This window comes from Penicillium manginii (genome assembly GCF_028828005.1).
Source record: "Penicillium manginii strain IBT 31320 chromosome Unknown utg000002l:1.0-5564898.0:1.0-5567710.0, whole genome shotgun sequence".
Lineage (NCBI taxonomy): Eukaryota > Fungi > Ascomycota > Eurotiomycetes > Eurotiales > Aspergillaceae > Penicillium > Penicillium manginii.
The window spans coordinates 514152-537884 of record NW_026643103.1 but is presented as its reverse complement, the minus strand read 5'-3'; the positions used below and the strand labels follow the sequence as shown (position 1 = coordinate 537884).

General features: G+C 51.2%; 9 protein-coding genes across 9 annotated transcripts; 3 read left to right on the top strand and 6 right to left on the bottom strand.

Moving 5' to 3' along the window:
- Positions 1–592: 592 nt before the first annotated feature.
- Positions 593–2041, bottom strand: N7533_001489 (uncharacterized protein; the record flags this gene model as incomplete). Its single annotated transcript, XM_057098139.1, has 1 exon — positions 593–2041. One exon carries the CDS (start codon positions 2039–2041, stop codon positions 593–595), a length of 1449 nt encoding a protein of 482 aa, XP_056963275.1.
- Positions 2042–2282: 241 nt separating this feature from the next.
- N7533_001488 (uncharacterized protein) lies at positions 2283–4628 on the bottom strand (the record flags this gene model as incomplete). The annotated part of the gene is made up of 1 exon (XM_057098138.1): positions 2283–4628. One exon carries the CDS (start codon positions 4626–4628, stop codon positions 2283–2285), a length of 2346 nt encoding a protein of 781 aa, XP_056963274.1.
- Positions 4629–6252: 1624 nt separating this feature from the next.
- On the bottom strand, positions 6253–7963 carry N7533_001487 (uncharacterized protein; the record flags this gene model as incomplete). Its single annotated transcript, XM_057098137.1, has 3 exons — positions 6253–6839; positions 6911–7675; positions 7741–7963. 3 exons carry the CDS (start codon positions 7961–7963, stop codon positions 6253–6255), a joined length of 1575 nt encoding a protein of 524 aa, XP_056963273.1.
- A 4443-nt stretch (positions 7964–12406) lies between these two features.
- Positions 12407–13182, bottom strand: N7533_001486 (uncharacterized protein; the record flags this gene model as incomplete). The annotated part of the gene is made up of 3 exons (XM_057098136.1): positions 12407–12694; positions 12767–12985; positions 13060–13182. 3 exons carry the CDS (start codon positions 13180–13182, stop codon positions 12407–12409), a joined length of 630 nt encoding a protein of 209 aa, XP_056963272.1.
- An 887-nt stretch (positions 13183–14069) lies between these two features.
- N7533_001485 (uncharacterized protein) lies at positions 14070–15735 on the top strand (the record flags this gene model as incomplete). The annotated part of the gene is made up of 2 exons (XM_057098135.1): positions 14070–14342; positions 14419–15735. 2 exons carry the CDS (start codon positions 14070–14072, stop codon positions 15733–15735), a joined length of 1590 nt encoding a protein of 529 aa, XP_056963271.1.
- Positions 15736–16165: 430 nt separating this feature from the next.
- N7533_001484 (short-chain dehydrogenase/reductase SDR) lies at positions 16166–17089 on the top strand (the record flags this gene model as incomplete). The annotated part of the gene is made up of 2 exons (XM_057098134.1): positions 16166–16643; positions 16710–17089. 2 exons carry the CDS (start codon positions 16166–16168, stop codon positions 17087–17089), a joined length of 858 nt encoding a protein of 285 aa, XP_056963270.1.
- Positions 17090–17216: 127 nt separating this feature from the next.
- On the bottom strand, positions 17217–19288 carry N7533_001483 (oxidative DNA demethylase; the record flags this gene model as incomplete). Its single annotated transcript, XM_057098133.1, has 2 exons — positions 17217–19047; positions 19125–19288. 2 exons carry the CDS (start codon positions 19286–19288, stop codon positions 17217–17219), a joined length of 1995 nt encoding a protein of 664 aa, XP_056963269.1.
- A 695-nt stretch (positions 19289–19983) lies between these two features.
- N7533_001482 (uncharacterized protein) lies at positions 19984–20742 on the top strand (the record flags this gene model as incomplete). The annotated part of the gene is made up of 1 exon (XM_057098132.1): positions 19984–20742. One exon carries the CDS (start codon positions 19984–19986, stop codon positions 20740–20742), a length of 759 nt encoding a protein of 252 aa, XP_056963268.1.
- Positions 20743–20924: 182 nt separating this feature from the next.
- N7533_001481 (uncharacterized protein) lies at positions 20925–22568 on the bottom strand (the record flags this gene model as incomplete). The annotated part of the gene is made up of 3 exons (XM_057098131.1): positions 20925–21898; positions 21961–22437; positions 22493–22568. 3 exons carry the CDS (start codon positions 22566–22568, stop codon positions 20925–20927), a joined length of 1527 nt encoding a protein of 508 aa, XP_056963267.1.
- Positions 22569–23733: the final 1165 nt, after the last annotated feature.

The window sequence follows — 23733 nt, the reverse complement described above, 5'->3', positions numbered from 1 at the left end:
GGCAAGGGTTTTTCCTGGTTTGCGGCATTCTACCTTGACTGAGGCTTAGGACGGCCTGTCATCCTCCACTTCTCCTTTCTCCAGCTGGTTATGGCGCTTGTTGACCACGGGACCGATTTCCCACTTGGTTTCCTCGGGATGGGTGAGGGTGACAATTGTTCCACGTCTGATGAGATTGGAAAGCGGCTGTTCGTTGAACCAGGAAGGTGTTGTTGTCATTTTCGTGCGCTATGAGGGCTCGTGAGAGTTAATCTGAGAAACAGACAAGTGGGAAGTGCAAAGAAGTGAGCGATGGTGGATAACGGTTGTAGTGGTAGATCACAGTTGATTGGATAAGAAGGGAAGATCCCCTGCAAGGTGGGGAGGTCTAAGTGACTAGTGCCCCGCCCGCAACGTGGTGGGTCAGGTGATCTGAAATCAACCCAAACCTTCACATAGACTTCAATTTTACATTGAGAACAAGATCCAAGCCTGCCTACTTCTATAATTCAGGCCACCCCCAAAGTACAATAAAATCGAAGGCACAATTCAACAGTGATTTGGAAATGTACAATATCTTATATTCAGATTTACACGAGGTAACAACAAGTAACTATTTGAGACACAAAATCAACTTTTCATCCAAACCCCAACTTAACCTACCCCGTCTCAATCCAATTAACCCACTCACACCCACACCCCCCACTCCCCCATCAATACCGGGTGTATCACTACTCCCCGCAAGAACGGAGTTAACCAAATTACCCCCAACCCCGCGATCCTCAACCTGCAACAATTTATCCGTAACATTATACGCTTGCCCGCCATCAACCACCCCATAACAGTAAACGAGTTTCTTCGCCTCGTCGCCGCCGTGTCGATCTAGCGTTATGGTAACCGGATACGGGAATGAGCCTGGACGAGTATAATCCGTTGCTGAGGATGAAGATGTTGATGTTGAGGACGTTGGTGTAGCTGTTGAACCGGAGACGGTTTTGCTGGAATTCGTGCCGGCTGAAAGGAGTGCTCGATTTATGCGGTCTGGTTTTGTCCAGATTTGGACCAGAAAGCGCGTTTGAGACCAGGTGCAGCGGGTTACGGAATTGGATTGTTTGCTTCCACCGTTTGTGTCGGTGGGGTTTTTGTCTGTGGTGCCGCCGTCGAGAGGGGCTCTCGAGGAGAGGAAGATTGATTTGTCGTAGTAGGTGTAGAAGCCGTAGTGTTCGGTGTCTTTGTTGCGATTGTAGAGGCGGATTGGTTGGGAGGAGGGGAGGGGGTAGAGGGTTGCGGCGGAGGGAACGCCGTTCGTTGTTTCTTCTGGGGCGGGGAAGATGTCCGTTAGGTTCGAGGCTGTTATTCCGGAGGATGAGTTCGATGAGGTGGTGGTGGAGGTGTTGCTTCGTCGGTAGATGTTTGCTGTTGAAAGGTGTGCCGGGGAGAGGAGTGTCATGTAAAACGGTGTTTCTTCGCCGGCGTAGGGGGCCGAGTTTCCGTCTGTGGTGTTTCCTAGGAAGGACTGCTCTGCTAGAGCGGGTGTAGCTGGCGAAGGATTCCAGTCGATGTCTCCACGGCGGAACTTTCGTGAAGATGTGCTGGCGGTGGTGCTGTTGGGGTAGGAGCCGTTGCGGAAGAGGATCTGGATGCGGAAGGTAGGCTCGTCGCCATTGTAGGGCTTGTTATCTGATTGTTGGTCTTTTGGCAGAGCGCAGCTCCATAGTGACGAGGGCTTGATGCATGTTGATGTCGACTCTTGAGTCTCTGTGCCTGCAATCGTGGCGATCCCCGTTGGCATGGGCGGGTAGCCGGTTAAGTTGAGCCAATTGGACTGGACGGGGGTATCGTCGCCTTTCTTAGTGAGCGTGATGGCGAGGACAATTGCCAAGATGATAATTACTAGGAATAAAGTGCAGATTCCAAGATACCAGCGTCGTCGAAGACGGCCTTCTCGTCCTGGTCGTCCGAAACAGCCCTTCTTGCTGAAACATCCGCGGCCGCGCCAGAATCCACCGACCTTTCTCCCGGCTGCATCTTCACGCTCTAACCTGCGGCGTCGAGCCTCCATTGGGCCTACCGGGGCAGAGGAGTCCGTTACTGCGGCGCCTGGTGCAGGGTGTAGATCATACCGTGGAGGTAGAGGGACTTCTCGGTGGTCTTCCCTGGGGTATTGAGTATACGCCGGTGCAGGCGCATTGATATCGTGGCTTGTATCACGATTCGTCTCATGGCTCCCAGGATGATTCACTTCGGATAGCTGAATGGCACCTGGTCCTGCTGCCGCGCGTTGGAAACCTGGAGATATGGGCTCATTTGAATGCGCCGGGGGGATCAGCCACAGTTTCCCGAGAGGCTTCTGGTCCCAAGCTCCGATCTGTAGTAAGAGGAGGAGCTATTGGCCAGTCGGATACCTGAGACTGGTGTTGGTGTTGAGGTTGAGGTTGAGGTTGAGGTTGAAACTGTTGTGGTTCCGGGTGAAATTGCTGCGGTGGTGGCATTTCATTCTGTGGAGGAAAGACGGGCCCATAATTAGGAACTGGCTGCTGCATAGCTGGCTGTTCTTGAGGCGCTCCATAATAGTTGTGTATAATCTGTGGAGGTTGAGCAGGAGGTATCTCTTGAGGTGGCATTGGAGGAGGCCCAGGTTCAGGAGCTGGAGGTTGATAGACAGGAGCTGGAGCTGGAGGTTGATATACAGGAGCTGGAGCTGGAGGAGGCATAGGTTCTTGTGGAGGAGGTGGAAACGGTTCTGGCATCGGTACAGGTGGTTGCTGCTGTGGTGGAGGATGACTCGGCTGAGGTTGTGGTTCTGGAGCAATGCCCCTCGACGAATCCTGCGTCGGTTCAGGGATATGTTTCTCATCATCTCTATCCTCCCTCAGTGGCGAGTCCCAAGAATCCGCGCTCGAGCTTGATGCCGGCGAAGATACCGCCACTTCCTTCGTATGTCCGTCCGGCTTCGGTGAGTCGACATCAATAAGTAACCCCTTAGTTTCTCCCTCCGAGGTTGCGATTCCACGATCTTTCTCGTCCGCAGCGTTGTCGCCATGTGCCTCGGCGAAGATAAGTGCCCTATCGCGCGTTTCTCCGGGACATGAATCTGCAGGCGAGATAATGGCACCTGGCGGTGTGATGGAACAGATATGGTTAACGCACTCGAAGAAAGGCGTTTTGCTGAATAGTTCGTGCGCACAGGCTTGGTAGTATTCCGCGGCTTCACCTTGAATCGTTCCACCGGGGAAAATTGTCGAGAGAACTGTCTTGCGTTTCTGGACTATTGTCGCTTCATCATTATCCAGAGAGCGCGACTGTTCGAGATTCTTGTTGCCTTCATCCCAGTTTATCACTGCTGTTTGCGGTGTATCTGGTGAGAAATGAGATGTCTCTTTCTCCTTCTCGTCCCACCATTCCCGGGTACTCTTCGTCGATGGGGAAATTAGTGCATCGCGGGGAAAACTAGGGCTGAGTGGTGACTTTTTGCTCAGGAGTGGGGAGAGGAGGTATGTCCACCAACCCTGGGATTCAGGACGACTGGCTTGGGTGTTGATGCTGAGGCGACTGGCGAGGGGTACTTGATTGTTGTCGTCGATAGAGATGTGTGACTGTCCTCGAGGCTGGGAGTGGGAGTCTTCGGGGCTGCTAATGTCTGCGTCTTCGAAGATTGTATCGGCGGACATTGAGCGGCGCTTTCTTGTCATCGCGTTGAAATGGGCACTGAGGAAGTCTGAGGCCAGACCTTTCTTGTGTGCCTCTGGGATAGCTGGGACTGGGGGTATATTGTGTTCATTGCCCACTACCCGGGAGATTGGTCGGGAGTAGATGCTGGATGCTGCGCGTGGACGGAGGGTTTCCGGACTGGGCGTTGACCATGGAGCATCTTCGCGGGCTGGTGTCACGATAATGGAGGGTGTGAGTGGTGTGTACTGGTCACCAGTACCATCGGTCTCCTTTGGTCGATGGGATGAATCGGCATATGGTACTGTCAAGCCTATCATCACATTGCGGTCGGAGGGAGAAAAACCATCACTGAATGGTTCTTGGGTATTGGGGTCGAGGAATGGATTGATATGTGTTTGCGGGGAGTCATTTGTGTTGGGTAATTGCTTCTGCTGTTGCTGGAGGGGCAGTGATCGAGGGACTTCTTTCAGAAATGGATTCGTCTGCTCCGTCCGCTCCTTTCCCCGAGCCATGGACAACTGCTTCAAATCATTTAAATCAACAAACGGAGCAGGAACATTCTCCTCCCTCCTTTCCTGCTCCCTATCATTCTGCTTCTGCTTCTTTGGCGGCGCCGAAAGTGTGAAATCTGTGACCAAATTCAACCCAACTGGTTTCGAGGCATTCTTCTTCTTCTTGGTGATTCCGCGAATACTGTGCCTGGATCCAGGACCAGGAGCCTCGCCATGCCGATCACGATCTCGATGGGATAAACCCAAGGACGATATTTGCCGAGCTAGAGCCTCCCGCTTCTCGGCCTTTTGTTTGGTCACTTTGGACAAGAAATCGAATGGTCGGGTGCGGTCTGGATCTCGATCCTCTGCAGACGAGCATGATGGACTCTCGATTTCTTCGCTGATCGGCGAGGAAAGAGGGAATGTTGGAGCAACGGGTACTTGGAGATCTGCTGGCTTTTGCTTTTGTCGATTGAAGACCATTCTGCGGTGATGATAGTGATGCTGGGATCTCAGGACTGAATGTGGATAGTCGGTGGTTAGTTTGTTTGTCAAAGCTGCAGGGCTGCAGTGCAGGGAAGTGTCGACTATCGCATACCATGAAGGGGGGCGCTGAAGAATCAATAGGAGGAAACAAAGAGATAGTCGATCTATTAATATGCGAATCGTAGAGAGTGGCGCCTGGAACAATGCACACAACAAAGAAAACGCCTGAGATGCATTCACTGGTCGTTGACCAGACAAGTAAACACGAAGAGAGAAGGTAGAAAAGAAAAGAAGGAGAGGAATGAAAAGTCAAGAACAAATGCAGAGAAGAACGGAAAATAAACAGATCAACGAAAGTGGCCATGGCCGGAAGAAAAGAGCTCTGCTCTGCTATGCGCTGCTTTGCACACTGCATAGCAGATGTCAAGTAAACGGGCCATCACCGACAGGTCGGGGGAGTGCTTTGGCCAATCAAGTTCCTTGAAAAGCCATGTTCTGCAGCGATCTCAAACAAAGGCAATGAAGATCGGCAGGGGTGGGAGTCAAGCAGAGGATTCCATTGGATGTTGAAGTGACAGTTTGGGGGGAAGTGGAAGGTTGAGGTTAACCGCTGTGGTGGGCGGGCGCTTAGAGGGAAACAGCTGACTGGTGCGGCCAAAATAGAATCGGGCCCTTTCAAGTTCTTTTCTTGTCTTTTCTTTTGCTATTATTATTTTATTTTTATTTAATTTTAGCTTGAAACGCGATGGCATTCTGCAGCTTTGACACTAGCTGGTTTTACCCTGGGTTTTACTTTGAGCTTGGGCGCTTGGTTTGATTCCCCGGAGATGAGTAGAGTAGAGCACAGCAATTGAATGTGGAAGTCCATCCATGAGTCTAGAACCGGCGATCAAGCTCGACCAATCCAATCCAATTCAATTCGACAATGCCGGTGGCAGAGCAACTTGGTATACAACGTAGAAAAGCAGAAACGTAGGGAAGCAGAATGATATCATCGCATGCCGCGCACGCCTTTTGGGATATTTGGTACACACTCCGAGCAATGAGGAGACGCTTGAAACAGAGTCCAAGGAGAGAGACAGAAAAGAAAAGCAAAATACACAAAACAAATGAACAAAGCAAAGAGACATTCCCATGATAAACCTGAACCGTTTCCCAATACCCCGTCATATCCAGAACATGCAGAAATGAAATGAGACGAATGCCATGAGGCGGAAAGGGGAGAAGAAGACATTTGACAGAAGAGAGGCAAAGAAAAGGCAAAAGAACGCAAGCGATGGCGCGGGTATGATGGATGACACAAGAAGATTGGAAGCTTGGAAGAAAAGATAGCCACGCCCTGACAAAATGATGACAAAATGAAAGCTTGAGAGCAGAAGGAAGGAAGATAGCCTACCAGCCCTGGTAAACTATGGCGACGGCTATGCAAAAGACCTGCAATGGCTCGAGGCAGGTCGCGCAAAAAACCCTGAGGGCCCATATCTAAAACAAGGGATATATAGGATGACAATATGAAAGAGGTCGTGGTCGGTGGAGGTGCGTGTGCGTGTTGTGTGCGTGGCGTGTTGCAACATGACTAGTTCATTTCTCATTCGTGAGCACGGTGATTTCCATCTCAACGTCACCGTCGCTCATCGGTATACTGGATTCCCTGCATCGGGGCAACGGAGCCATTCATCAGGGGAGGTAGTGTGCGCGGCTGGTGCTGTTGCTGCTGCTGCTGTTGCTGCTGCTGCTGCTCCATCTGGTGTACTCCGTTCCCGAATTGGGCAAAAGCTGAACCTGGCGGAGGCTGCCCATTCGTAGGTGTCGCTACCATTGGGTGCTCATAGATGGAAGCCGATCGCGAAGGCCCATTGCCTTGCTGTTGGTTCAATTGGGCGCGTAGCTCGTCCACCTCGTTGCGGAGGAGGGAGGTTTCACGACGCATCTGACCGACCGATTTCTCCAGCGAGCTGATATACTCGATCGCTCGAGTTAAGGTCTCCCATTTGCTCGACTTGTTGTTCTGGGCATGAGGAAGGCGGACGCGGAGGGCCTCGAAACAGTCTTTCATCTCACTCCGGCGCTTCCTCTCGGCGAGTTTATGTGTGACGCGTAATTCGGGAGTCCGACTGTAGGGTGTGTTTCCGGATGGATCCGCCTCGCCTATCAAATCGCGGACCTGCTTGTGCTGTAGAGAGTGGTGGTGTACATTTGGAGGCAGTTCTACACATCCAGGCAGTGAGTACAGGTCAACAACGAGAGAGAGAAAAAAAGAAAGGAAAAAAAACACATACCATGTTGTCCTCGCGGCATACGCGACTCTGAGTATAAGCTGCTGAGTGATTCTGCTGTGCTGCCCTTCCTGGAGAAAGGTGGATTGGACTTCTCATTGGAGGAAATGGAGCTTGATCGCGCGACGTCCGGGTCGGGGAAGGCATAGGCCATACCAGCCGTGGGCGCCTCGGCGTTATAAATCTCGGATCGAGGATTCGAGGAAATGGCCGGTGCCGTGCGACCGGCTGCGAAATTTCGAAGTTCACTGGGCCGAGGTCCTAAGGGCGACAAGGGCTGGCTCCCTCCCGAATATCGCGGTCCTCGATAGGAGTTTGCATCATTGGTGATCCCGCGCTCGCGCTGGAGACTCGAGACGATGGAGGATTGCGAAGCATTGGTGCTGTGATACGGGGAGGCCGGGTTGATAGCCAAGGAGCTGATGCCTTGATTCATGCGACTATCGACGCTGCTACGTCGCGACTCGGAGACATCGACCACACTCCCCCGCTGTGAGGAAGCGTCATAGTTCTGATTGATGGAAGGTAGGGCGGAATTGGGCTGCGACGAGTGGAAACCGGGCGAGGGGTGATTTGCGCCGGCGGAGGAGGGAGTGGTCGATTGGTCGTGAGCGTAGGGCGACCGGTCTGGCACGACGTGATTCCGGTTGGGAGAGGGCTGGGAGGTGGAGGTGAGGAAGTTCAACGAGGGATAGTTGTTGTTCTGATTATGGACTTGGTTATGATGATTGGCAGTGCCATTGGTCGCGGTTGAGTAGGTAGAAGATCCTGTTGAGACCATGTGGTCAGTATGCGACAATTCTGATACTCAGATACCTCGAGACGAGTCTTACTAGTGCTTTGTGGCATGGACCAATTCCCCGAATCCCGTTCGATAGTGTTGAGAGAAGAGTTCCCAGGAGATTTCTCTGTGGGGACAGGGCCAGGGCCCGATGCCCCATTCATGTTCGCGGTCAAGGTTGATATGGAAGGCAGAGTCTGAGAGGAACTGGGGGTTTGGGGGCCCGGAGGTTGAGGAGCTTGATGCTCCCATGGCCGATGAGTGAGGGAGTCCATGAGGGAGGGGGAGGGAGGAGAGAAGAGAGAGAAGAGAGAGAAGAGAAAGAGAAAAACAGTAGAGCTAGGACAAGTGTAGTATACTGGATAGACTGGAACCAGATATACGGGATAGTAGAAAGTCGAAAGAATGAGTGTGTAAATAACGAGGGAGTGATCAAGTCAAGGGAAGTCAAGCATGGCGGAGGGAAAGTGTGGAGAGAGAATCTTCAGTCGAATCAAATCGGGGAAAGCGAAAATCAGAGCCAAAAGTTAAGAGGGGCCGAATGGAACCCAACGAAGGCAGATGGAAGGGGGATCATGTCGAGTCGGATTTGGTGGCATTTCTTTTCTTTTCTTTTTTCCTTTTTACCTTTTTTCCTTTTCTTTTTCTTTTTTCTTTTTTAATCAATTCTGGGTTTGGACTCTGCTGGATTTCTGCTTCATTTTAGACTTTGACTTTGGGCTGTACTGATACATACAGAGTACTGATACTGGTATTGTGTATACCCTTATAGTATGGGTACCAGAAGTATTTCTGACTATTTACTCGACTAGTACAGTACTGCAGAGTGCCTGATGCTCACTATCACTCTATCTTGGTAGACCCAGTACTCTCCTGTAGTAAAAGTGGAATGTACTGGTGTGAATGTATACTGAATGGAATTTACTGTCCTGTACTAACTATACAGGTAACATATACCATACCATACGCCAAGCCGCTACTGCGCGCAACCTGTGCCACGAGGCAAGCAAGGTTGCAGAGGAGATCAGAGTATACTTAGAGAGAACCGAGTACCGAGTACACAATAGCAGTAGGAGTTCTACTACTAGGTATTATATTATACTACTAGTATAGTGTAATATACTTAGCATAAGCTATATATCATATATACTATACTATTTTATAGTATAGAGATACAATATACCAGTCTTCTACTGGTACTATACTATAAGTATCGTACCCCCTGCCGACGCAAGGAGTACACGTTTTGCCGTATTACATCATGACCAGAGTCTTCACGTCACGAACGTGGTTTGTATGATCCATTCCACTCAACCATATTCCCCATTAACTCACATCATCTTCCAATCCCATTTTTCATCCTCAGTGCGACCCTATTCTCTGCTCTTGGTACACCATCTGCTCCCGTACCTGTACCATTCCCATTGCCATGTACAGCTCTGCGCTCCGCTTGTGGCACTCACGTGGAGGCGGGGCCCTTGCGTGGCTGTATTTATGAATGTACTGTATTGTGCCGTATTGTCCTGTATCCCAGTACACCTCTATCCTCTATCTCAGTAGCCTCCTCTGGTACTCTGGAGTCTGTAAACTCCATCCATACTCATTCAATCAACACTGTACGGATACTCCGTACTCCACGGATAGACCTATAGACTGTCTGCCAATGGCATCGTACTCTCCCTGTACTCCGTACTATAAATACCGCCCACGACTAAATCGCCGCGCCAAGGTCACACAAACAGCCCGTGGATCGCCTGGAAGCTTGTCAACTCCCGCTCCTCCATACTCTCTTCATGGTCTCCTCCCTCATCTGCTCCTCGACTGGGCCGGACGCTGCACATACCCGTCCCGAATGTCACTCGAGGCCAAACCGGCCAGCTGCCGCCCTCAACAACTCAACACCGATGACCTTTTCCGGCTCCCTAGGTGTCAGTGCCCAACCCAACCTGCTAGCTTAGCCTCGGAGGCTGTGTGACCCTCACTGCTTGGCATTTGCTCGAGCTTATTTGGCATCTTCGATTCAGTACGGAGACCTAGCCCTCTCCTCTTCGTGTTTCGTACTCTCTAGGCAGCAAGATACTGCGCCACCGTGGCGCGTTTCAGCTTCCGCCCAGTGTGTACTCAGTACTCCGTACTCATGTCCATGTGCTGTATCGACTGCATACCCTCGTATGCACTAGTATCGTTCTTCGTACTCAGTCTGCGCCTATCATCCAGGGATGCCACATGGCTCCGTAGCCTTGCAGAATGTCTTTGGATTGATCGACACGCGTACATGCCAGACGCCTCTTGACACCGTAGCAGTCTTCCATTCCTCTACCTTAATGCTGTCTTCGATGCAGATATGCAGATTCCAGTGTGGTGGTACCCTAGTAGTATCGCCAGCATCTCTCGACGCCTCCCTTTTTATCCAGTTCCCCCGGAATATCTCTGTCCTTTTGAGAGACCAAGCCCAAACTGCCGACTCCAGTATTAACTTTCAAGGGATGGACCAATGTCACCACGATCTGATCTGATCTGATCTGTAATCGAGTTATGCAATAATTTCGTGTGCCCGGACCTCCCACGCCCATGCCATGCCCATCTGGCCATTCCAGATGGTCCATGGTCTCTGATCCATGGTCCACGCCAGCGGCGTGGTTCGTGGTTTCATGCTCGGTGGTTCGTGGTTCGTGGTTCATGGTTCATGCGTGGTTCACGCCTTTTGGGGGCGATTTTTTCATTTTCTATTTTCTATTTTCTTTTTGGGTTTTTTGGGGTTTCTTTTCTTTTTTGCCTTGCGGCGTCTCCAATAGTGCGGGTCTCCTCTACCTCCACCATCATCACAATCATTCATACGAACTACAAAGGACATACTCCATACACACTACGTACTAAGTTATTCCCTTTCTATCGCACTCCTCCGAAGGGGGGCTTCAAGGCTAGCGCCCCGTCGTCATCAATTAGCGCCACGGAGAAGATCTCCTGATCGTCAGCCGGGCCTCATCCCCGAAGCTGGGGAGGTCAAGCGGAGGAACTGGATTGGTAGATCAATTCCATGCTACCCGCCCTCCCTTTCTCCTCCCCTTGACTGCTCGGCTCTGCTCTTTTCGCGCGACCGCTACGCACTGATGTCGGATATCGCACCCTGCATCTCCATGCATCCAATCCATCCCAATGCCCTGGCATGGCACTGTTCCCGGCTCCACTTCCCTCCACTCTCCTACCTCCACCCTGCCACTCTACTCCACTCCTCCCCTCTCCACCCCCTGGCCTGCGCTCGCGTGGATCAGATCGTACTGTAATCATAATGATCCCTCCCTGCCCCACGCCCAGAGACATGTTTGGGATTGCCGGGGCCATGGAGAATCCTACCTCTTCCAGCTGACTCGTTTGGCTCCCATGTGTGAAGCCCTGCGCTGCACTGCGCTGCGATGCACTGGCTGCATTGCAGCGTGTTTGCCATGTACACCGAGGTACATAAGCACTAGGTCCTCGTACTGACCATGTCCGTAATCGGACCAGACTATCGGTACCGGAAGTAAACAAAAGCAGCGCTGAAGGGGCGGATGAAGGCAGGTCCGGGCAGGTGAGATCAGATCAGATCAGAGGAAAGCCACTGCTCGGAATCAATTATTGAGGTCTATTCTGCGTGAGACTCCATTGGTCGGAATACCAGCGACTCCATGCCGTAGACTGGGATACCTTTGGCAGCTATGACTGTTCTAGTTCAGCCACTCCCAAGGGTCGGACCATGTGTCAATCAGTGCTGTGTGCGAGTGCTTGTTTCACTTTGCTTCCCCGTTTGTGACGATGGTACTTTGTCTGTAGAGAGGCCTATGCTTTGTCCGGTCCATGCTAGTTGGTTTCAACTGCCGCCAGGTCCCAGTCATATTACCCGGAGAACTACATATCAAGTAGTACTAGTAGGTACTGACAGAGAGCCCTGTGTTGGTCAGCACGAGACCCCTGCAGACTCTTCGCAACCCGTGGACCTTAGAGCTTTGTCAAGTCTAGAACTTGAAATTGGTCATCATCATCTGCGTAATTCAACTTCAATAGATCACTCGCTGAGACTAAACCCCTGTTTTACCTCGATTTTATGTAGGGGTCGTGCCATTGTTCAATAATTTAGGGTTGATCCATAGCGCAAATGGATATATTTCTGAACTCAGTTTCAACTTGAAGTCCGTGCCTACAACTAAAACCCTAAATTCATGCCCGAAAAACAGGAGAACCTTGGGATTGACAGCAGTTGTTCATTCAGTTTTCAATATGGCGCTAGAGTATTACTTGCAATACTAATAATTAACTATTCAAGGAGATTCATTGTGACCCCGAGAATGACTCGATACCGGAGAAGTAGGAATTGGTGCCTGAGGCTGAATTCGGACTCGGAGGTTCCAGTCCAGCCCAGTCGGGCAGCCGGGGGTATCCTAGTAGCTGCTAGTAGCAAACACATAGGTGTTCTTTATGTTTAGGACTAAAATGAACGAGAGAAGAAAAAAATCATCATCGACTCCCGATCTCTAAATTTTTTTTTTTCGACCCATGTTGCCTTTCCGAAACCTCAAGGACGGCAGTCTGATTAGGTATACCCCGAAGTCGGTGGTAGATGGCTCTATATGCTGTGCTAGTAGCTCATAGCATAAACTTCATTAAACACGCATAGACAAGAATAATAAAAACATAACAACGACTTCCTTGCATTCTCCTTTCAATTCCAGCCATCATGAGTTCTATGCCTCAGCCATAGACGTAGACGTAGACGAATCATTCCTGAGCGTCTCCATTTCGAAATTCTCCTCCAGAAGAGTCGCCATCTTGCCTCCGCCTATATACGGTTTGAGACCGTGGTCGAAGTTTCGGTAGCACATAGCGGCTGTACACAGAGTGCAGAAGATTAAACTCGCAGAGGAAATCCCATAAAAGGATAACTTCAGGGAGACGCTCAGATTGCCCCCGCTTGCTTTTTTCAGATAGAATATGAACCAGCCGATCACGAGAAATATACAGAGATAGAAGGCCTGATACATAGGCTCTTAGCCATTTATTCTGCGGATATAGTAATAGTAAATGGCTCGGAAGATAGAACTTACCATCAGAATGAATGTTCTCAACGTGTGCTCGTGTCGAACGCAACATGCCGTAGCGAGGAAGAGAAGGAAAGACATCGGTAATATAGTCCAGAGCATTGGAAAGACCCAGCGAGAGATATCTCCAAGTGGATGTACTTCAGTGCTGGAAATTGCCGTGATGATCCGTACGAAATACTCAAGGATATAGATGGCGTCGAACTTGAGGAAAGCCACCAGCACCTAGTCATATTAACTAAAAGACCGTTGATGGGCGCAGTAGATCAATCATGACTGGGCCATCGCATAAAGCTTACCTGGAAAGTGCGATACTTATGCTGCATGACCAGATCGGCATCCATCTTGCGGAATGTCTTCCAGGCCATCTCACGTTGCAACCTCCAAACCAGAAACACAGAGAATGCTGTCCAGATTGGCATAATAATGACCAAGGATAGGCATAACTTTCTGGCTAGTGTAGTTTGAGACTCGATTAGCGAGTTATGGCCAGGGTTCGGGTCAGCTTGGGTGAAATCGGTGGCGGAATATTCCATGCCGTTCAATATACAGTCCATCCCATAGAGTACACTTAGCCCGCCAGCCTGGATGATATTCTGCTGGGCTAAGGTGTCATATACTAGAACCTGTCGATAGAGGGATGATATGACCACCAACGCAATACTTGCACGGACTGTAGGCGAAAGCGACGAGGACCATGATAGAACACCGATAATGCCCCTGGCGAATATGTTAATTGGTGAGTCTCATTACACTCCTGTTGCTCAATTCCAGTTCCCGGTAATTCTTTAATTTTCTTCTTCGGCTGGTCTGTCTTTTTCAAGTTTCTTTTTGTTCTTCTTGTTCTTGTAGAGGAAATGCATACCCTTGCATACTAATTGAAAAAACCGTCATCGCCAAATTCGAAAAGAAGTATATCCATGTCCATCGGGAGTCTGGTCGATACAACATTTGTGATGTCCATATCCAGCAAACAATGAAGTGTTTGGATCCAAGAAAGAACGCCGTCAATAGAGCGTGAAGCGGAGAAGATTTTGAGCGATGCGGAGGGGGAAGAGGCTTCGTAAACAAGGCGTCCCACTCAGATTTTTATCAGGTGTGACAATAGCCCTGCGAGAGCGAACTCATTGATATCCGAGCTAGCCACTAAGTGTCACCGATGCTGAACCACTCACTGCTCCGTGCAACTGGGCTACTCCCTGCGGCTCGCGTAAGGAAAATGATTTATAAAACTATACCTCTCGTCCATTCTTCTGGTTTCCACGCACTGGTCCATTGGGAAGAACTTGAAGCTACCGGCTTAAACAACATGCATGAAGTTCAGAAGTGGACTTCTAGTCCGCCTGTAAGAGGCTCAACTGATATTCTCTGGTCTTGTTTGTCGACGCTGGGCTTATGTGTTTGGACGGCTGTTCATCCGAATGTCCCTCTTGTGTACCGATTACGACGCGCCGTCTGTCATCGCCTCGGACTGATGGCCCTTGCCATTATTTTCCCTGAGATTATCATTTCTGAAGCTTTGAATCAACGTCTACTCGCGCGTCGATTAATGCTGGATGTGAATCAAGCTAACCACTATGCCGTAAGCCAGCCTTTTCCACTTTTCAGCAGACCTGGAGACTCGAGAAACATTTTGATCACAACTGATTCAACCACAGGCAATCCTTTCACCAATGACGCCCGAGTCAGATCGATGGAGCCATTACTCAAGTGGATACTCGAGTAGCATCCACCCTCTACTGAGCGGAACCAGCAGCTCGGCCAAAGGCTCATGGGTCATAGAACAGGCCATGTTCGCAGTAATGGGCGGATTCGCCATAACAACGACATACACAGATCGCCATGGACACGAAAAATCAATCCGCCGTCTCATCGCCTCTGAGGGAATCACGATACTTGCCAAGACCGGCTATCTCCCGACGATTCAAGCGACGGATGTTCAAGAGCGCAGCAAAGCAGATCTTTTTGCCAAGATACTGGTTCTACTTCAAATCCTGTGGTTCGCGCTACAGGTCATGGCGCGCCTTATTCAGGGAATTACCGTCACGCCTCTGGAAACACACACCGCTATCCACGTCGGTTGTACGATCTTGCTGTATGCGATTTGGTTCAACAAGCCGTACAACTTGACCCAGTCGATTGAATTGATGGGAATGGATACGGAGTACATTGGTGCTCTATTCAACTTTTACTCTATCAGTCACGCTCTTCACCTCAAGCATTGCGAGCACTATCGCATTCGAAGAATGGAGTACTGGAAAGAGCGCGTTATTCTCGCGTCTAGGGGCGAGAATGGATATGCGCCGCCGCCTTGTATTCCGGAATTAAAGTCTCTACCCGTCTTACTGGAAGAATACAATGCTGACGATATCGAACATCTTAAATTCGACGAGTCTTCCGACGAAGATGTCTATATCTTGCACGGTATTGCCCCGAATGCTCGCCACGGCCTGCGAATCCTAGAAAGCAGAGGATGTGACGTTTTCCGATCCGTTCATGAGAAATGCCAGCCCCTCGACGTGCTCCGTGAAAGCGCGGGCAATTTCAATTTCCGCAGCATTTGGGGCAGCTGGAGTACGGATGTTGGTCATGAATTATCGCTCGACAAGGGTTTGCATGTTCTGTTCAACGTCATGTACGGGGGTCTTCATCTAGCGGCCTGGAACTACGAGTTCCCAACGCCGATTGAGCGCTGGTTGTGGCGGACTTCTGCGCTCTGCCTGGTCACTTCTCCGATCTGGGGCACTCTCTGGGTGCTATGGTGGATGGGGGTTCGATCAAACCGAAAGATATTTTTTCTTATTCGAGATGGGGATTTTGATATTTTCGCTGCACCTTTGTTCTTCACTGTTATCATTGTGTACACGGTGGCACGGGCTTATTTCTTGGTGATTTCGTTGGCTGGTTTGCGACTTCTGCCCAAGGACGCGTATGATACTATTAGCTGGACGTCTGTGTTCCCTCATTTCTCGTAGGCGGTCGGGTAAGGAAGGTTGCGACTAATGTCGGGCGTTGCTGTGTATCATTGAGGCTCGTCAAATTAGAATGACTCTCTCGTATCTGTGGGTTATCCCGCCGGGCTTTGGCTCGTAAATTCCATGCTAAACTCCGTTCTAGAACGCGGGCGATCATCTGGCAATTACATTAGACCCTTTGTCATGAGACGTGGATGGGGCTGAAATTTGCCATGCTCGCAGGCTATTTCCTATTCGGTCGCGTAATGTGACACATGCCAGAACATCCAGGGCTGAGGCCAAAAAGCCTGACTGAGGTGTATAAAAATACCGCAAGTACTAGAAAGCCGTAGTGAAGACAGTCTTTCATCTGAAAAAGGACTACAACCATCTGACAATTGAAGTTGATTTGCCACGAATATCTCCCGTTATCTATCTCGACTTCTTCAAAATGCCATCACAGACCTGGCTCGTCACTGGTGCCTCCTCCGGACTAGGGACAGCCATCGCCGAGTCAGCCCTACGCGCGGGAAACAAGGTTCTCGCAACAGCCCGGAACCCAGAGAAAGCCGCATCGGAGAATCCGCAAATCGCAGAACTAGGAGGTGTCTGGGTAAGACTAGATGTGACACAAACCGACACAGCCCGCCACGTGGAAGAGATTATCCGTGTGGATGGTGGCTCATCGATTGATGTGGTGGTCAATAATGCGGGTTACTCTCTTCTAGGCAGCATTGAAGACATGAGCGAGGCGGAAATTGAGGCACAGTTCAGCACGAACTTGTACGGGCCAATCCGCGTCTTGAAAGGTGTTTTGCCATTTATGCGGGCTCAGAGATCTGGCATCGTTGTCAATGTTAGCAGTAGTGCTGCATTCGAGGCATTTCCGGGATGCGCTATGTATGCTGGGTCAAAGTTTGCACTTGAAGGTGAGTTTGAGCGAGACGAGTTAGAGATCTGACTTTTCTTGTCTGACATGTCTCGAATTGTTTCAGGCGTGTCAGAGAGTCTGGCAGCAGAGCTGCGGCCCTTTGGAATCCGCGTCTTGATTGTAGAGCCTGGCATTTTCCGAACAAAGCTCTTGGCGGCGTTCGTCACACCTGAGGCTGGGATGACGGCGGACTATGTGGGAACACCGGTGGATGATATGGTTCACGCATTCAGGTCGAGTAATGGAAGACAGCAAGGCGATCCTGTCAAGGCTGCAGCGAGAATCCTGGAGGTGGTTAGTGGAAAGGGCATGGGGGTCGGGAAAGAAAATCTCCTTCGATTGCCGCTTGGGCCAGATTGTTATAGTTGCCTCCAGGCGAAGTGTGAGGCTCTGCAGGAGAACTTGGAGCAGATGAAGGAGATTGCGTGCTCGACCAATTATTGATAAGCGTGGACGTGGTCAGGTGTTTGGGTGCATGCGCGGGTGAGAGGTATCATAAATCGGGGGTTGATGAAAATCTACAAACTTTTGGCTAGTAATAGGCTAAATAACGATCTTGCCGATGTCAAATCTATTCCTCCTCTTCGTCGTCACCTTCATCCTCATCTTCATCCTCTTCTCCTTCCTCTTCGCCTTGGTCTTCCATATCTTCGTCGTCGTCGTCGTCATCGTCGTCACCCTCCTCGAAATGAACTCCAATATCACCAGTGATATCCCATCGGTCACCCTTAGCCGCTGCACTGACGTACTTGACAAACTTCAGAGTGGCATTGTCACGGAGCACAATGCTGAGACGATTCCAGCCAGCTTGAGTGCTGAACAAAATGCCATCGTCCTCGTCCGCACCGGCCGAGCGGTAGATCGCAGGGTCGGCCTTCTTCTTCTCCTTAGGCCGGAGTACCTGATCAGCATTCTCCTCATCCTCCTCGTCATCTTCCTCGTCGTCACCAGCCATGTAAATCTCATAGCCGCCAACTGAGGGGTGCTCAGCAGCATCGCCATTGGCCTGCTCCTTGGGCTTGGACTGAGCATCGCCGTTCTCTCCGTCTTCTTCATCTTCCTCCACATCTTTCTCCCATCCCGATGATGGTGTGAGGCCCAGGGTGAACTCTAGGCGAGGCTGCTCAGAATCATATCCACTGGCCAGTGTGTAGTCTGCACCGCGACGGAAACGACGGGCAAGGAGGTTGTGGCTTGTAAGATGATCGACGCCAGTGATAAGAGACAGCCACTTCCGGAAAGGCTGCGAGGGAAAGAGGACATTCAAAATCTCCTTGATGGGATTCTCAGTCTCACCAGACGCAGGTTGTTGATACAAGTATCGGTGCTTGTGCGGGGGACGAGCAACGGTCCATCCAGTTTGAGACTTGATCTCCTCTGACGAGGAGGGAAGGGATTGCCTCTCCTGCTCCTCAATATATGCGCTGACTCTGGAAGCGAACTTCTCATGGAGGAACCGCTCCAGACTGAGAGAGGACTCGCTCGCGAACGCATCTGACATTTCCTCGGCAATATCGGGGGTCAGATATGAGGGTGCAATGTACTTCACTAAGAATTCCAAATCGGACTCGGTGAATTCGTTGCCCTCGGCTTGCTCCTCCACTTTACCTTTGCCCTTGCCCTCCACCTCGGGCTCCTCCCAAGAGATTGGGTTCGGCTGCGGCAAATCGTAGATGTCGCCGCGGCCCTGTAGCTGGGCCAAACTGCTGCGCTCCGCTAACTTCTCTTCCAAACCCTCCTCGTAGCCATCCTCACCCTCTTGGGGAATGTGGAACCAGCCGCTGATGGCCATGCGCACGCGCTTCTTGGACTTGTCCTCGTCGTCACGGGGGTGGTATACTTCCTCGACATCGTGAAAGCTCTCACCTGGCTGAACGGTGAAGAAGCTGAGCTGGTTGAAGGCAGGTGGAATAGAGAGGCTGAAGTCTGGACTGGGGATCTTGACGTCTTCGCCCTGGGCGTCTTTCTCGGTGGTGGTTGGGTACAGGCGCAGTGCACCGCCCCATTGTTCTTGCCATGGAGTGTCGGGGTCGGTCAGGTAGAGAATATAGCTCACGCGCCGGCTACCAATAACGTCATCGTGACAAAGAAGATGGCATCCCTCGTTATATACATTGATTGCCATGTCAGTCTTCTGTCCGCTCAGCTTTCCAGAGCCAGTCACGGAGGACAAGTATTCACGGAAGCGTGCTGAGTACATGGCGTCGCGGAGCTTCAAGATAGACGGCAGCTTGGAGAGAGATGAATCATCGAGACCATCGAGATTGGCCAGGTCTCCCGATTGGAAGATCTTGTAGATATCGGTCTCCTTCTCGGTGAAGGAAAGGTGTTCTTGAATTTCATCACGGACGGAACGGAGCAGAGATGGTTCAATGAGAGGATGGATGACGCCATGGTAATAACTAAAAGCATGAAAATTGTGTCAATTCGGATCAAAACTTCCAATTGACAATGCTCGTAGGAATGACTGTCAACTTACGGACTCGACTTGGCGTAGGAATCGGTGTAGTTCTTCTGCTTCGCGGGGTCGAACAATCCATCGCTGAAGCGGCTCACGGCCTCCTCGGTGGAGAGTGCACGCTTTTTGGAATTAGGCAAGCCATTGCCATCGAGCGAAGGTCGTTCGTCAGTCTTGCGCTTCATTTTGGGTGTTCTGTAAGTTAAATAATGCAAATGGAAACGGAGGTGTTGCGGTGGGCTGATCAAAAATTGAAAGCGGAGGCGGTGAGGCCGGAAACTAGACAAATCCAAAGGCGGTCAATCACTTGTGGATTGTTCCTCTTCGACCTCGTCCTTCCTCGACATACTGCAACTTACATGTCTACTCATACTTCCCCTTCCATACCTGCTTGATATGCGACCTTTTTGATACTGTACAGATCTGTACACTGATAATCATCTCTCATCAGATCACGCATATCTTATGTCTTGTACGGAGCACACGAATCACATCAAACATTGGGCTGGGGTCCTGGTATACCCCGGACTTGACAGGCTTGCAAGCACTACGCCCTCTAATCACGACTTCAAGCATTATATCATACTTTGTCCGACTTGAAAATTGACACTCAAGTGCGTTTGGGCAACTGTGGCTGTGTGGCTGCTGAGCTGTACTGTATCTACTGTTCGCGCCTCGGAAGAGCCTCACGCCGGTGACGCCAGTGCGGGCCCCGAGCGACAACCGCCGGTCTTCGACGACTTTCGACATCCCCGCTTTCTCCGACTTTTTCTTCTTTTTTTGTTCCTGCGACCCAAGGGTACTTCTGTCAATTGCAGAAGCCCACCCTCCCTATTTCACCATCCTGGCTCAACAACACCGCAGTTTTCTTCCCCTGGCTATGCAGCCTCCCGACGATGCGACCATCACGGATGATCGGCCAGGCACCCCACCCCGCCCGCCATATTCTCCAGTGACGCCGGTATTCGCCCATCTCGATCCAGTCGCAACTAGCAATGCGACCATAGTACCACCCCCTTTGTCGCCGTCGCCGACAAGTCAAGTACCACCAAAGACACCAGCCTATCAAGCCCCGCGGCCACCTGCAGCACCGGCTGTCTTTAAACCAGAACCGCCTCCCGTGCCTATCTCCGAAAGCGAGAACCCCGATGCGATCGCCCTGCGGTCGGCGATATCAATATTGCAACTCCAGAAACAACAAAGTCTGCGCGACATCCAAAGCCTTGAGCGCATGAAAGATGCGGCTGGCTCCGATCCAGAAGGCTTTGCCCGTGACCTAGCCTCGGGGAGATTACGCACGGAAGAAAGGGGTGCTGTAATTCAATTCACCGAAGACGACAATATGGACACGGACGAGGACGATGAAAATGAAAATGAAACTGGCCCAGGGAAATCAGCAGGCAAAGATCCGAAGCTGTCTCCCTTCGGCCGTATACCGGCCGCCCAGAACGTGGTACGCATGCCTCCAATCAACTGGTCCAAGTACCATGTGGTTGGCGACTCGCTGGACCGCATGCATGAAGAACAGCTTCGCAGACCAAGTCCTGGAGACCTCAAACGAGGAGAACCTGCGCCAGAACATGTTTTGGCCTCCCCTTATCGCCCACTTGTTGACCGGCTCGACAAGACGAAGAAGTGAGCCCTGGATGGGCTCTTGATGATCACGGTATACCTTACGATGCTATGTATTTTATTACGACGGGAGCAAATATGCTATAGATGTCCGAAAAGACCATTATTACTACCAATTTATCACGATTCCCACCAAATTTTCATGCTGTTTCAACTTGTCCCATCCCAATCCACATTACTTGATGCTCATCACAGGTCTACCCTTTGCTTTGCATAAGGCAGCTTATCTTTGATGCTCCCAACTGACGCCGCCTCCTGCACCAAATCCAAACCCGATGCCACCGGAGTGACCATCGTTTCCATCACCATGCCCTTTTCCATCACCATGCCCTTTTCCATCACCATGCCCTTTTTCATCATCATGCCCTTTTCCATCACCATGCCCTTTTCCATCGCCTCCTCCACCACCACCGCCGCCGCCGCTAACTCCTCCATGACCTCCTCCATGGCCTCCTCCTTCACCATCTCCTTTTCCATCGCCTCCTCCTCCACCACCACCACCACCGCCGCCGCCGCCGCCGCTGCCTCCTCCATGGCCTCCTCCATGGCCTCCTCCTTCACCTTCTCCTTTTCCATCGCCTCCTCCATGGCCTCCTCCATCTCCCTTTTCTCCACCGCCACCCCCGCCGCCTGAACCTCCACCTTCAGCACCACCTCCAAAGCCACCTTGTTGTCCTCCTTGTCCTCCAGCTCCGCCGCCTCCAAGGGCACCTCCTCCAAGGCCTCCTCCTTGTTGTCCTCCAGCTCCGCCGCCTCCAAGGGCACCTCCTCCAAGGCCTCCTCCTTGTTGTCCTCCAGCTCCGCCGCCTCCAAGGGCACCTCCTCCAAGGCCTCCTCCTTGTTGTCCTCCAGCTCCGCCGCCTCCAAGGGCACCTCCTCCAAGGCCTCCTCCTTGTTGTCCGCCAGCTCCGCCGCCTCCAAGGGCACCTCCTCCAAGGCCTCCTCCTTGTTGTCCGCCAGCTCCGCCGCCTCCAAGGGCACCTCCTCCAAGGCCTCCTCCTTGTTGTCCGCCAGCTCCGCCGCCTCCAAGGGCACCTCCTCCAAGGCCTCCTCCTTGTTGTCCTCCAGCCCCGCCGCCTCCAAGGGCACCTCCTCCAAGGCCTCCTTGGTTCTGGCCACCGGCACCACCACCTCCAAGAGCGCCCCCCGAGGAGACCACCTTGCTCTTGGCCACCAGCACCACCTCCTTGGTTTTGGCCTCCACCTCCAGCACCATTTTGATGACCATTTTCTTGGCCATGTTCACCTCCTGCACCGCCACCTCCAGAGCCTGCTCCGCCAGCGCCAGCTCCACCGGCGCCAGCTCCTCCTGTACCGGCACCACCTGCACCGGCACCTCCACCGCCAGAACCACCAATGCCAGCCCCACCGGCACCCCCTAGGCCAGCACCGCCGCCGGCTCCTGCTCCACCGGAACCGGCACCCCCAGAGCCGGCGCCTCCTAAGCCTGCACCTCCCACGCCAGCCCCTCCACCGCCATGACCACCGCCGGAGCCGCCTCCACCGTCTTTGCCTTCTTCACCTTCTCGACCTTTCTCTTTCTCTCCCCCTTCTCCCCTATCACCACCCTCTTCCCCCGAAGAGCCTCCTCCACCGGAGCCTTTACCGGAGCCACTTCCAAAACCTATCCCAAAACCTCCCCCAAAACCTCCACTAAAACCGCCCCCACCGTCACCTCTGAGACAAAGGTTTCCATCGGTGTCTATAGTAGAAATACTTCAGCGAGTATACCAAATCTCACCTAGGATACTACTCACGTGCTTCGGTGGGTACAGGAGCAGCGACGGTACCAACTCCCAGACCCAAACATACCAAAAGGTATTCTGGCCTCATGGTTTAGAGAGAAATCACTAATTGCAAACTCAGCTGATGCAAATGTCTAAGAAACGAATGACCAAAACACCGTACCGATTCTTCTTGAGACAAATCGGATGAGCCAGGTAGGAGTTGGAATCTGTAGGTCTGAACCAAGAAACATCAACGACCCATTCCCTTTATACCTTTCTCATTTCTGATTAAAACGCCGTCATCAATCCACATGTTTTCAGCTGATAGTCTCGGCGAAGATCATTCTCGTGTCTGTTCGGAGCTGTGTGTCTTCGAGACCAGTCAAGTCACGTCCTCGAGCGTCTGGTTTGTAATTCTACGGCCTGCTCCTTGCTTAATACCAAATTGCTTATTGCAGTCTCGAAATTTGCTCAGTGCAATTGGTTTGGTTTAGTATGCGTCGTGATCAGCTTTCAACGATGCAGGTATCCTCTACATGCTGTGCATCGCATGTTGCGTGTTCAAGAACGTGTAGCGATGCAACATGTAGATCTCACTGTGATCAGATTTTGCGATTCTATTAGGAATGTCTTCGGTCTATTTTTGAATCTCAGCAAAATTCCTTGTATCATTTCCATATGTTCGATCTTTGACCTTGCTATCAGGACAAGCTAGGATAATTCATTATCAATCCGGTCAAGCAATGTGAGCGCCACCTTTCAATCAGGTCGCTGATGTTTTAGATTTCCCAATTCTGATGCCAATCATCTTGTAGTGCTAGAATCGCCTCGTTAGAGCACGTCATGTATTCAAACTCTGGTGGAATTATTCTTACATCAAACCTGGCCTCCAGCGCAATTATATCAGACATCGGAATTGAATGAAGCTTATCTCCGAATTTATCAGAGCTAGCTGACCCAATCCATCCTGGCGTGATCTCTCGCCAGAGCTCAGTATCAGTAGTAGCTTGTGCCCCCAAGAAACGAAGAGCTTGGATCCCCTCGTTTGATGAGTGGATGTCGAGTCTCCTGATATCTTTTGGACTATCGATGTTCACCACTATTTCCTGTGTCGGAATGTGGTATCCGAGACGCCGATTGGGTCGATCTTCATCTCTGAAGGCGAACTCCATCCCTATGATATGAGTGCTTTTTCCGTCCGCTAAAACCCACACCTTTATTTGAAAGAGCGAGGGATGCAGGATAACCATCCATGTAGATTTCCGAGCTCT